Source organism: Mus musculus, chromosome 5, assembly GCF_000001635.26.
Source record: "Mus musculus strain C57BL/6J chromosome 5, GRCm38.p6 C57BL/6J".
Classification (NCBI taxonomy): Eukaryota; Metazoa; Chordata; class Mammalia; order Rodentia; family Muridae; genus Mus; species Mus musculus.
Window position 1 is genome coordinate 113,936,599 of NC_000071.6, and position 13,028 is coordinate 113,949,626.

The 13,028-nt window shown below is 51.3% G+C and overlaps 1 protein-coding gene across 5 annotated transcripts in view; it reads right to left on the reverse strand.

Annotated features, from left to right (window-relative positions):
* Window positions 1–495: 495 nt before the first annotated feature.
* Ssh1 (slingshot protein phosphatase 1) overlaps window positions 496–13,028 on the reverse strand; it is a 56,710-nt gene continuing 44,177 nt past the window's right edge. For 3 of the 5 annotated variants that reach the window (XM_030254423.1, XM_011248193.3, XM_006530288.4), the window contains 2 exons: window positions 9,678–10,230; window positions 499–6,867 (listed from right to left, as the gene is read on the reverse strand). In XM_030254423.1, coding sequence (XP_030110283.1) covers window positions 5,641–6,867; window positions 9,678–10,230 — 1,780 coding nt within the window. In that variant the 3' untranslated portion in view covers window positions 499–5,640. Of the gene's footprint in view, window positions 6,868–9,677; window positions 10,231–13,028 lie in introns of all 5 variants that reach the window. The other 2 variants (NM_001363469.1, NM_198109.5) reach the window with 1 other exon arrangement.

A 13,028-nucleotide genomic window follows, 5' to 3' on the forward strand; every position in this document is an offset into this window, starting at 1 on the left:
AGCAACCACATGGTGGCTCACAATAAATAAACAAACAAATCTTTTTTTTTAAGATTTATTTATTTATTATATGTAAGTACACTGTAGCTGTCTTCAGACACTCCAGAAGAGGGCGTCAGATCTTGTTACAGATGGTTGTGAGCCACCATGTGGTTGCTGGGATTTGAACTCAGGACCGTCAGAAAAACAGTCAGTGCTCTTAACTGCTGAGTCATCTCTCCAGCCCCCTGCCCCTGCCTCTGAAGTGCTAGGATTAAAGGCGGGCACCACCAGGCCCAGGGTGTTTTCTACCTATCCAATCCCAGCACTGGGAAGGAGAGCTCTGGGGTGATGCCCGCGCTGCTCCTCTGGGTCTAGCTCCTGCAACTTGTTGTGAAGAGTCTTGAACACAGTAGGTTCAACAAATCTAAAGAATAAAGGCACCCACGGCAATGACAGGAGAAGAACACATGGACATCTTGGCAAGTGCCACAGGCAAAGCATAGCATACACAGGACATTTATAAACGAAGTGTTTATTCTCATCACGAGAAGCGCGCAGACTATATATATATACAGTACACACCAACAGAAGTAAAAAAAAAAGTGCACTATGCCTCTTCTACTGAAAATTCACAGTACAAAAAGATACTGCCTTTTAAATATATAATATATATATATTAAAAAAGAAAACAAGGAGAAAAACAATTAAAAAAAAATCAAAGTTGTGACTCAACGAGGGAACCCGGTGCCAGTGGCCTTTGAAAGGTGAAGGATGCAGTCTGGTGAGGCTCCTCTGGGGTGAGCTGTACCCCATGATTTGCAGCAAGGAGCTCAGGACACAGGCAGAAGAGGAGGAGGGAGTGTGAAGGGTGTTAGGGGGTGGCAAGCCTCTATAAACTAGAGGGTGACCTTGAGGGGCTAAGGGGAGGTCTTGGACTGTGGTTCAGGGAGTACTGGTCCTGCACCACCCCTGTGCTACCTGGCAAACCAAATCATGTCCCTCACCGGCTACCTCGGGCTGCGGTGTGTGCTGATGCATGCAGGCATGGCCTGCGGGGACCAAGCAGCCGAGTTTCTAGCAGGCTCTGTGGAGTAGTCAGGACCCACAGTGTCAACTGCAGAGCAGATTAACACAAGTGGATGGGGGTAGGGAGGAACTCACGTGCTAATCTTAACCACCAGGACCAGACAAAAGTACCCAGCCTCGAAAGACGAGAGCTGAACGGTTGCGCATAAATACACAGTATTTGTAAACCATTATTAAGGCACTCAATTGTAAAAAGAATAATTACAGGGTAGAGGAGGAAGCAGCTGTCTTCTCATGCAGCAAGGCCAACGGCCAGGGCAACAGAGGCTGTGTCTAAGATAGGGACTGAAAGAGGAGCTGTGGTGTCTACTGCCAAAGGATCGCCCTTCTCCAGATGGCCCCTGGTGGCTCCTGCAGATGGGTCCAGGGTGATTTCCTTGCAAAGCTGGAGACCACAGTGTGTGCTAAGGAACAGCACACACCAGGTCTGATGGAGTAGGATACACTTACATGTATATAGATCTATAATGCACACACAAGGTCTATGTTCATACACTTATGTACATATATCTCCATACACACTGGACTCTCACACCTCCACAGTAAGAAAAACAAAGGGCTTTGGATAGGGGAACACCAATGACCTTCATCTGGTCTTATGATCAGCAGGAACCCAGCCGTTAGGATGGGAAGGTGGGACCAAGAGTCTCCCTCACCAGCAGTGACATTGCAGCCAACACGGGGAGGACTGGGAGCCTCCCTGGCTCTTCTGGACTGCACAGCTAGGGTCAGGCAAGTGGTCCTAGGTACTCTGGTTACCCTGAAGGGGTTGAACGTGCCTCAAGAGCCCTGCTAAGTATCAGCCAGCCCATTGGGGTTAGAAATCAACTCTCATACCAACCTTGCCAGCAGGTAGAAAGTAACTCCCTAAAGGGGTGATGTGTGATGTCTCTTGTGATCTTGTTCTTGCTAAGGAGAAATGGCTCCTGAAGAGTGGGAGATTCACAAGCTTTCCGGGGTGGTCCCTGAGATGGGTGCACAAAAATACAGGCTGGCTGTCAACACCTAATCTTTCAGAACTTAATTCCATCCTGTAGAACCCTCTGGGCTCTTCAAGGGCAGAGGATGCTGGGCCTGATCTTCAGCTAGAGCAAGCTGCTGAGCAAGGGGAGCAGAGGGGTGCAGCTATCTGGGTACCTCGGAGAGACCAGCATGGCTGAGCCGCATGGATGAGCTGTGTGTGGTTGGTAGGGCTTCTGCACTGAAAACATGGGGGTGAGGATCTGAGAAAGACACCTGGCTCTTTGTTCATTCGATCAGGCTCCCACCTCTGCCCAGTATCTTCTCCCTTACACTTCAGGAAGCCTTCTGTGTTGGTGTAGAGCAAGGCCCCCACATGGTTCAGACTTTGGGGGGGGGGGGGGCTATGTAAAGTTCCCGGGCCATCCAGCTGAGCAGAAAGCTCTTAGTTCAACAAGGGCATTCAGTGAAAATGGCAGTCATCAACGCTGCATAAATCCCTCTACCTCTGCTTGCTATGATTACACACAAAGCTAAAATAGCCAGGTGTGGAGCAGCTCCCAAAGCTAACTTTTTTATTTTTGGCGGGGCGGGGGAGGGGTGGTGGTCAGCGTCTACAAAGCTCTGGACTCAGTGATCCACTGCGTGGCATCACGAGAGTGTGCCACCAAGCCTAGCTGGAACAAAACTTTTCCTGAGACAATATGGGAGTTGCCACCGTCTTAGCTTAGCAGGGAGAGTTCCAAAGTAGCCTTTCCATTAAATGCCAATTCACTGTGTTTACAGAGAGAGCCAAGGAATGAACAGGATCCCGCCAGGGATTCCGGTCTGAAGATGGGGATCCGCCCCCCTGCTGTTCGCACCGTTGGCTGATTGGCCAGTGCTTCTCAAACAGGTGTAAGGTAGTCTGCTGGGAGCGAGAGGCCTGCCTGAGTTCATCCTCCTGTCCTGACTCTTTCAAAATGAAAGTTTTCAAAAATCCTATCGCTCTTGCAGATGGGATTAAGAAACACAGTGGAAGCCTATCATTACCAAATCTAAGGAATTATTTTGACACAGAAATTGACCCACCATGTGAAATTGAACTTGGCGATGTCATTAAACTTGGCCTTTTTTTTTTTTTTTTTTTTTTTTTTTTGCTTTTGTTGGCTGAGGGAAGAGTGGAAGAAACCCACAGGGTTTCAGGAATAAGTGGATGATCGCTTTTTAAGGTGACTGGTATTGACAGTAGTGGGAAAATAAATCCCTATAAAATAACATACATGTATTTAAAAAAAAAAAATCATGCCAGGGAGAAATGTTCTGAGACAGAGGTCACAAAGACCCCAGACGAATGAAGAGAGAACTGGCCCAGATCCTGGAGACACCCAGAGCGTTCACCAGGATGGCGGTCTCTCTTCTTCCTTCTTGCCCGAATCCCAGGCTGTGCCAAGGGACCTGGCTGCAACCTCCAAACCATCCGGACTCCGTTGGTTCTAACCAGTGTGGGAGGACCCCCATACGCATACTTCCGGAACATATCCTTGAAGACTTTGTGGTCTCACTGAGCTGTCTGGCTGAGCCAGCCAACTGCAGGAAGGAGCTGTGGTCATCTCCACAAGGACTCCATCTGCTCAAGAGGTAAAGGGGTAGGCTGGCAAGTTTGGAGTGTGGGAGGGAAGGAGTTGGTCTGTGATATCCAAGGAGCAAAGGCAGCCTTCAAATAGAAACCCCGTCTTCCTGCAGTGTTACAAGCAGCCTTGGGGCATCAGCAAGCTTTCTGAGAGGGCTCGCAGCAGACATCTGAAGCAGGTAACACCATCTCTGGCAAGGTTACTACTTCTGAGGTAGAATCTCACTTTGTGGCCCAGACTGGCCTTTAACTCATGGTGGACCTGCCTCACCCTCCTGAGTGTAGATCACAAGCCTGCGCCATTTACCCTTCAAAATGTAAACAACCAAGTCTGAGGCATGATGGGATTATACCTGTAATCTCAGCATTTGGAAGGCTGAGGCAGGAGGACTGCTGTGAGTTTGAAGCCAGCTTGAACTACAGGGTGAGAGTCTACTTCAAAAACCAAAATACCCAAACCAAACCCTTGAGAGACAGAGGCAGATGCATCGCTGCTGAGTCCGAGGCCTACCTGGTCTGCAGAGAAAGTTCCAAGACAGCGGAGGTACATGGTGAGACCCTGTCTCAAAAAACCAAAACCTAAACACATTAACAGAGCCCAAATGGATATGTGACCTCACAGGGCTGTGCACCATCGTTGGCTAAATACCAAGTCAAGGCTTTCTGCTGGTCTGCCTCTCTGCTTGTCTCTCTTCAAAATCCTTAAGGAAAAAAAAAATTTAAAAAATCCTTAAGCACCCTTTTCATGATGGGCACCAGTCGAGGCCCATGATATGAACCCAGAGCCCAGGCCTCCTGCTTCATTGAGCTAATCTGTGCTCACACCTGTGCTGTGGCCAAGCCTCCTTTGTCCCATCATTACAGCAAGGGGGAGCCGGAGGAGACAAGGAAGCAATATTCTATTCTCTCCACGGGAAGGGACTCTGGTAAACATCAGAGCAGCTTTTCAATAGACTCTCTCCTCTCAGACTGGCTCTGGGGAGGGACTTGTAAGAAAGTATCCGTTGCTGACGCTGCCTTTCCTCTCAGCAAGTGTGGAGATGGTTCCTACTGAGCCATCCTGGAGGGTTACCGTGTGGTCACAGCAGGATGATCCACACCCCAGGCCCACAACCTCCGTTAGCAGCAGATGAGGCTCGCAGTGCCTTCTCAGTGACTGGGTGACATAAGCTTGAAGGGAAGCCAACAGCTGAGGACCCAACCCCACCAGGATGGAGGATTAGACGGGGCCACTCTCCCTAAGTGCTTTCCTCTGATGATATCACCTAGCTGTTCTTGGGACAATCAGGTTCAAAGTCTTGACATTTCTGCGGGTCCCCACCCTCAAAAAAACAAAACAAAACAAAAAAAAAAAACAACAAAAAAAACTCCAAACCCAAAACCCCCCACAATTCTCTTGGAAAATCCCTTCTGGACATAGCATTGTTCTCAGAACGAGCCTTGGTCATTACCGTTTTATAAACAAAAATGCACAGTGAGCAGAGAGGTAGGCCTTGTGTTGCCCTCTGAGGATTCTCCCTCGAGGACGGGAATGAGCCGGGATCGTGGGCTGCAGTGACCTCGCCAATGTGGTTCCTTGACATGTTGCAAACTGTATTTTGTATGTCCGCACACATTTTCTTTTTCTCTCCACCAGGCTGGCCTAAAACTCACCATGTAGCTGAAGATGACTTCTAATCCTTCTGCTTGCACCTCCAGTGTTGGAATTTCCGTACGCGTGCGCAACCGTGCCTGGTTTTACGGTTTCTGGGCATCAAAACTGAGAGCCTGGTGCATGTCAGGCACACACTCTTAACAACCAAGCCGTAGCCCTGGCTTGCGTGTACATATCTGAATGTGACTCTTGGCTGACAGTTTCCAGGTTGCCCAGGTCCTACACCCGGGTGTCCCCCCTCACGGGATCTAAGTGGGGAAAGCCCAGAAGACTGAAGTCATTAACACAAATCAAGACATGAGAGTAGATCAGGACATGATGAAAACCTTACAGAGCTGAAAGCTAGTCAGCTTTTGTTTACCCTCGACGGGCTTTTCAAGTGTTCTGGGGCAGATTTCCCTGATGATTTAGAGGTTGCAGCGGGGTCCCTTGGCGCAGACTGGGGTTCGGGCAAGAAGGAAGAGGAGAGACCACACTTGGCGTCCTGCGAGTCAGCGATGGTGGATGTGTCAGCCTCGCTGGACAGGTCCTCCGTGGAGAAGTTGAGACTTCCCAGCTTGGCAAGGGAATGGGACCTTTTCAGCGGGGACGACACGGTGAGGCCTGCCAGGCGCAGCCGCGTCTCGATCTCCTGCGCCCGCTGCTTCACCAGCCCAGGCTTCCCTCGGACGCTGTGGATGCTGTCGCTGCTGGAGCTCCGGGTCAGGTTGGAGCTGATGGAGGAGGAGGTGGGGGTGTAACACACGGTCTTCAGGAAGTCCTTCGAGAAGTTACTGGTGTGATCTAAACGGGGGAGGGTAGACGTGGGGCTCTTCTGCAAGGTTCCCCCTACAGGCTGTTCTTCCGACCCAGCTTGGCTGCACAGGGCTGGGTGTGCGGGCTCCTGGCTACCCTCCTCCGGGATGCTGGCCTCCAGCCTGCAGGTGGCGCTGTCCCTGCAGGCAGCTGGTGAGTCTGAAGGCAGGCTCTTCAACCTCTCCAGCTCTTTGGTGTGCTTTCGGACCAGGCCTGCCTTCTGCAGTTGGATGATGGACTCCTGATGCTGCATCAGGTAGCTGTTGGTGGTGGGCTTCTCCGCCTCGTTACTGAACAGAAGCCTCAGGTCCTTAGCCGGCTTGGGATCTTTCTTAGGCGACGGTTCTTCCTTCGCCGACACCTCCATATTGGCAGCGTTCTTGTCACAGTGAGGATTCTTCAACTGGAGAGATTTTGGAAGGGCTTTTGAGGTCTCTCTGGAAGGCTCTAGAAGGCTTGCTGGTGGTTCCGGGGCAGCCCCGGCTCCAGAGCCACTGACATCTGGCTTCCTGGAGCCTGCTGGTAGTAGGAATGGAGAGGTGTTGGCTGGACCCGAGGCCGGCCTCTCCGGAGCTCGGGACCTGCTGCTCGCGTGGGCCATTGGGGAAGACGTGACATGGGGGAGGAAGGTTGGCTGGGTGCAGATAGCAGAGGAGCTGGGGTCTTCGTGTCGCTCCATGTAGGCCTCGGGAGTCCCACCAGCTGTGGGGTACATGCAGTCGGCACAGGATGTGTAGGGAGGCTTCACTTTGCTGAGAATTCCAAACATGGCATCGCGCTGTAAGAGACAGAGCACAGTGAGGCGGCAGCATGAGTGATCCCATGCGGAAGACCGAAGGCACAAAGAAGGTGTCCCTGGCGGGGGAGGGGAGGGCAGCTGGCACCGTGGTGGGGGAGGGGCACTGCTTTCATTTCATTTGTTCAGGATTACAGACGTTTTTAGGGGGCACACTGGATCATGAATAGAAGTTAGCACAGTGTAAGATGTCAGTCTTGACTTTCCACAAGCCAAGACAGTGCCCTGGGCAAATCTTAAGCTATAGAGTTGGGACAGAGACTCCCAGGACCCCCTTCTCGGTCTGTTTCCACCACCCATCAGGCTGACCCTTCCCTGGTCATGGTCTGGTCTGGAAAGCAGGGTACAGGCACTGGGGAGCAGAGCAGACTGATCGGGCTGGAGAGCCAGCTCACTGGTTAAGAGCATTAACTGCTCTTCCAGAGGATGTGAACTCAGTTCCCAGCACGGATGCCAGACAGCTCACAGCTGCCTGCAACTCTTTCTCCAGGGTAGCCAACGCCTTTGCCTTCTGTGTCCACTGACATTCGTGTGCATATATCTACACGCAGACACACCATTAAAAATAGCATCTAAACGCAAAACAACTAGGGGCTGGAGAGATGGCTAGGCTGTTAAGAGCACTGACTGCTCTTCCGAGGGTCCTGAGTTCAAATCCTAGCAACCACATGGTGGCTCACAACCACCTGTAATGGGATCTGACGATGCCCTCTTCTGGTGTGTCTGACAGCTACAGTGTACTCACATACATTAAATAAATAATTAATTTTTTAAAAACCCAACTAGAAAGAACTGACCAGAATTGACACCGATCACACCATGCAAAGAAGGTTCTCCTGGGCAGAGGGAATTTGCCGTTGGGGGCAACTGAGGTCTGAATACAGCAGAACCCTTCCTGGGGCGGCACGCAGCGTAGCTCAGGGACCCATGGTCCCCGAGATGGAGGGAGGGGCAGAAATGGTATTTGGACCATTACCAACACAAACTCACACATACGTAACTACATGTTATGCTGTCCCCCAAGGGACTTGCCTTTGGTCACTGGGGCATCGGTGAATAGGACAAGGACTTCTCTTTGTCCTCTCTGTAATTGGCGAGGAAAGATGTAAGGAGGGTCAAGGGCAGCTGAGGGAGCCAGCTCTCTTCCAGCTGCTCAACGGGGAGAACCCTCAGCTAGTGGGAAAGGCAACCTTGAAGATGCTGTGTTGGGGGGGGAGGGGGTGTCTCTCATAATTTTGCTACAAGTGCAGCCTGGGAACCTCATTCCACATTTTCAAGAGGTTAATGTCACTCTGTGTAGCCAACTCCAGACTCAGGCTCATAGGCTGTGTTCTTACCCACCGGCCTAGCCTGTCACCTCTCCCTCTGCTTAGAGTCCCCTGTGCTTTCCTGGGTGTCCAGGACACGGCACACAGCCACTCCAACCTGCTAGGGAGGCTCAGCCACCTCTGTCTTTCACTCACACCTCCCCACAGTATACATGCAGCTACCGTCCCTCACAGAGAGGGTTCTCTGCCCAGATCACAGTTCCCTGGTTCAGCACCGCTCCTCAGCCTGGGCCAGACAAATGATGATGACTGTTCTCATCAGTCCATGAATGGTGTGCCACATCTCTGGGTCATCCTCTGTCCTCTCTTGTGCCCTTGCTAGTAAGTTGGCCCATCCATGCGGGGCTCAGAGACACAGAGCAGGACCCCACACCAGCCTGACACACTACAGTGAATAAAAGGAGCCCGGCACACAAATGGCTGTACATATCTGGGTCTAGTTCTGCTAGGTTCTGGTGCCAAGTCCGCTGAGCCCCTACCCAAGCTGCTTTCCTGGTCACCGTGCAGTGACTCACGGTCAGGCCACTGGGGCTAACCACAGTACAACAGTCCCAGACAAAGGCATCTTGCGGCATCTGTCCTCTCTGAGGGAAGTGGTGGGCAGTGGGGGAGGCATGCAGTTCCTCTTTGGTTTGGAACATATTTCATTACTTAGAGGCCAGCAGTGAACTGCCTGGGGTGGCTAGACCTTTCTTTCTTTCTTTCTTTTTGTTTTGCATTGTAGCACAATGTTAAATACAAACCAGCTTTCTACCTCAGTGTCCCCACTGAGAGTCATCACTGCCTGTGGAGTGGCAGAGATGGTCAGGGAACACGAAGTTCTTGGTGCCAAGCCTTTGGTGAGTACCCGAGGGGCAGAGCCCAAGAGCGCTGCTCCCTTGACCCTCTGCAAGGACAGCCCTGCTTCTCGGTCACTGCCAGATGCTGGAATAAGGAAGAGGGGGCCTGGGACCAGTGACTTTCTGATCAGCCTGAGCTTGTAGCTAAGGCACACTGCACAACACCCCTCAGGGATGGCAGCTACAGGGGGACACAGCTCACTATAACTATGAGCTGGAAGACGGGATGCCTGGTGAAGCTAACACACATGCACTGTCATTCTGTTACAGCGGACCCCTTAGGAAAGAGATGACACCTCTGGGGGGTGGGGGTGGGGTGACCAAAAAGTTGGGGGGCTGTAGATGGTGTGGAGAGATGAATCTGGAACAGCCCCCATATCAACACGGCATGAACTGGGACAATGGCATGACTCAGGAGCCCCACCTTAGATAAGGGGGGTATTGCAAGGTTTGGGTGTCCCCTATACGTGTATCCACTAGCTAGGCACATGCTACAGAGGAAGGTATGGCAGTCCCCCACCCTCCGAAAGGAAGCCTGTGGGCTGGAGTGAGACCTGTACAGTGAGAACTACAGGCGGGGTAGAGGTGTCACGTCATGCTGTTCCCACAATGATCCCCAGCCTACCTCCAAGTCATCGGGACAGCTCCTCTTGCTGTTGTTGTTATTTAGGTTTTCCTGGTCGAGCAAGCTTCTATCGAGCTGGGTGGAGGCCCGCCTCCACCTCCCCGTTCTTGGGCTACCGTCCTTCTCCAGCTCCTCCACCTGAGGCAAGGAGTCACTGCGGGGTTTGGAGTTCCCAAACTCCAGTTTCCTCTTTACGTCCTTTTCACACAGCCTGGCACCTTCCTGGGGATGCTGAACCAGCTTGTGCACCTCCACTGGCTGAGACTCCTCCTCCTCTAACAGAGCATCCTTCTCGAGATCCTCTAAGTGGACCAGGCCACCCGTTTCATCATGGTGGGGAAGGAGGAGGGGGTCCGAGAGTCTTCGAAAACAACAGGGGAGAGCGGGTCCTCCTGGGGCCAGACTTCTCGGGAGCCCAGGGTGGGTGGTATCATCCAAACAGGGCAGCTGAGCGTCCAGGGCTCCGTCCAAGGTCTCTGGCAAGAACTCACTGGGCTCTGCGATGGTGTCATCTGTGGGCTGCTGGCGCCATAGTTTGTTATGCCGCTGTTTGCTGTGGGGAGAAAGGGCAGGAGGTGAGCGGAGAGCAGGTCCTAGCAGGCCAGAGAGGAGCCGCCAGTGTAGTCAGCGGGGGGGGGGGGGGGTGGGGGGGGGGTGGGGGGGGGGGCAGGAAGCCAACTTCCCTCTGTTCACTCCCAGGGATGAGACTCACCGCAGCCTACCTGAGCATCCTTCGGGACTGTTTACCATGCAGTAACAATGTAGCTGATACAGAGACAGTTTTGACCTGAGGTCGCCCCTCCCCTTCCCCCACCTTCCTGATGGTGCTCATCTTACTGTGTGAATCTAGTCACACCACGGAGGGCTCTGACTCCGTTTATACACGACCCCATGAGAGTAACAACCTTTTCACACCTACAGTGTGAGAAAACTCAGGGATCAAAGCAGAAGGTGTGTCAAGCTCTCTGCACACTGGGGTAATGAGGCAAACATGACCATCATCCCCTTGAAGATCCCAGAAAACTCCCAAGTATTTGTTTCAGGCAGAGACTACAGGTCTGTTCTAAATGATGTCCTCTTTTTCTTTCTTCTTTTTAAGGATCAAGGTCTAGCTGGAGAGATGGCTCAAAGGTTAAGAGCACTGGCTGTTTTTCCAGAGTTCAATTCCCAGCAACCACATGGTGGCTCACAACCATCTGTAATGGGATCTGCCGCCCTCTTCTGGTGTATCTGAAGACAGCTACAGTGTACTTACTTAAATAAATCTTTTTTAAAAAACTATTTATTTATTTTATGTATACACTGTTGCTGTCAGTACTCTTAGTCGCTGAGCCATCTCTCCAGCCCATAAATAATTCTTTAAAAGAAAAAGAATCAAGGTCTTTAGAGCTCAGGCTAGCCCCAAACTTATATAGCCAAAGCTAGCCTTGAGGTTCCTGATTCTTCTACTTCTTCCCTTCCAAGTGCTGGGATTATATGCCTGGCTTGAATGAATTCTGGTATTTTAAATTATTATTTTCATGTGGAGATAGAATCTCTGGCCTTGTGTCTGACTGCAGGCATTCTATCACTGGGCTCCATACCCAGCCTTATGGCATTAAAGAAGAAAAGAAGAAGAAGGGAAAAAAAAAGACAGGGCTGGAGAGATGGCTCAGCGGTTAAGAGCACTGACTGATTTTCCAGAGGTCCTGAGTTCAAATCCCAGCAACCACATGGTGGCTCACAACCATCTGTAATGGGATCCAATGTACTCTTCTGGTGTGTCTGAAGACAGTGTATTCATATAATAAATAAATAAATCTTAAAAAAAAAAAGACAACTTTTTTTTACTAATTCTTGAGAATTTCATACCATAGACTTGATCGTATTTACCCCAGCTTCACCACCCCAATTTGTGTCTTTTAAAACAACCCACTGAGTCTAGCTTATGCTGCCATTACTCATCAGTGTAGACCATGCCAGAGCATTGGGTGACCCACCAGGAGCCCCCCACAAGAAGCATCAACTGGCAGTGGCTGTCAAGTTAGGGGCAGGAGGCTGGTATCGCTTTTATGACACTTGTGAAGGTATAAGCCACAAATGAAAAAGAGAGAAAGAACTTAACAATGACAGAGGTAATCCCCAAGATTGCCTCCACCTCCTGAGGGCTTCAGGGTAAAATCAACACTGGGGTGGGCGGGCTGAGATGGAGAAGCAACTACAGCAATGGCCACTGCCCCTCAACCCAGGGTCTTATTCATGTCACAGTGGGTTGCCTTATGTACTCCCCCCACTGACTGTAATTCAGGTTTACACTGTGCTGTTGTGGGCCTGCAGTACAGGAAGGTGGCAGGTGAACTTCCTGGTCAGACAACCTTCACTTTAGTTCCCTACGCTAAGGGACAGCAATGCCTAATTTCCCTCTTCCTCCAGCTGCCTGGAGACCGGACAGACACTCTGAAACAGTGTAACAGCCTCTGCAAAAATGGTTACAGGGCTTCTCCCAGCCTGTTCACTCCTGTAGGAGCACCCTTGCTTCCCCAAACTTGCCCAAGGAGCTGAAGGACTCCGCCTCTGGATTCCTTCCAACTCTACTTAGAAATAATCCAGGAGGCTGCTTGTACAGACTGGACACGGAGCTGGGAGAAACTGAGTCCTCGGATACTGGTACCTGCCTCAGCAGCGTGGGACCTCCAGGGAAACCCTTACAGCCCTGACAGGGGTCCCTGCAACAAGTGCTTTCTCTTGTGACAGTCAACACATGTGGGTGTCAACCTCTCTCCTGGCACACCTGAATTCACTGTGTGACAAGAGACAAATTAACCTGTCAGCGGTGCCTCCCTCTGCTCACTCGAAATACAAGAAGCTCACCAGGCAGTGGTGGCACACGCCTTTAATCCCAGCACTTTGGAGGCAGAGGCAGGAGGATCTCTGAGTTGGAGGCCAGCCTGGTCTACAGAGTGAGTTCCAGGACAGCCAGGGCTACATGGAGAAACCCTGTCTCCAAAACAAAACAAAACACGCCCCCCCCCAAAAAAACAAACCAACCTAAGCAGCTGAATTTTACTTTTCTGTGGGGAGCAGATTTATCAGCTGCATGTGTGAATGTATGGGAAGTCAGCCTGCACAGGACCTGTACTGATTGCTTGTGCATCCTTAGAGAGCCAGGCCAGTTTTTAAATTGAGGTAAGGGTGTCACCTGGACCACTTCTATCTACACAGCCTGGCAGGACAGGTCCCAGTACTGCGGCCCTGCCATCTCTGTAACTGTTCAGAATATACACTACTCACCAGTCTCTAATTGTCCGCCACCGTAGTCTCCGGAACTGTTCATGGTACAGAAGGAACACCATCCACCACTCTCTCTCTGTC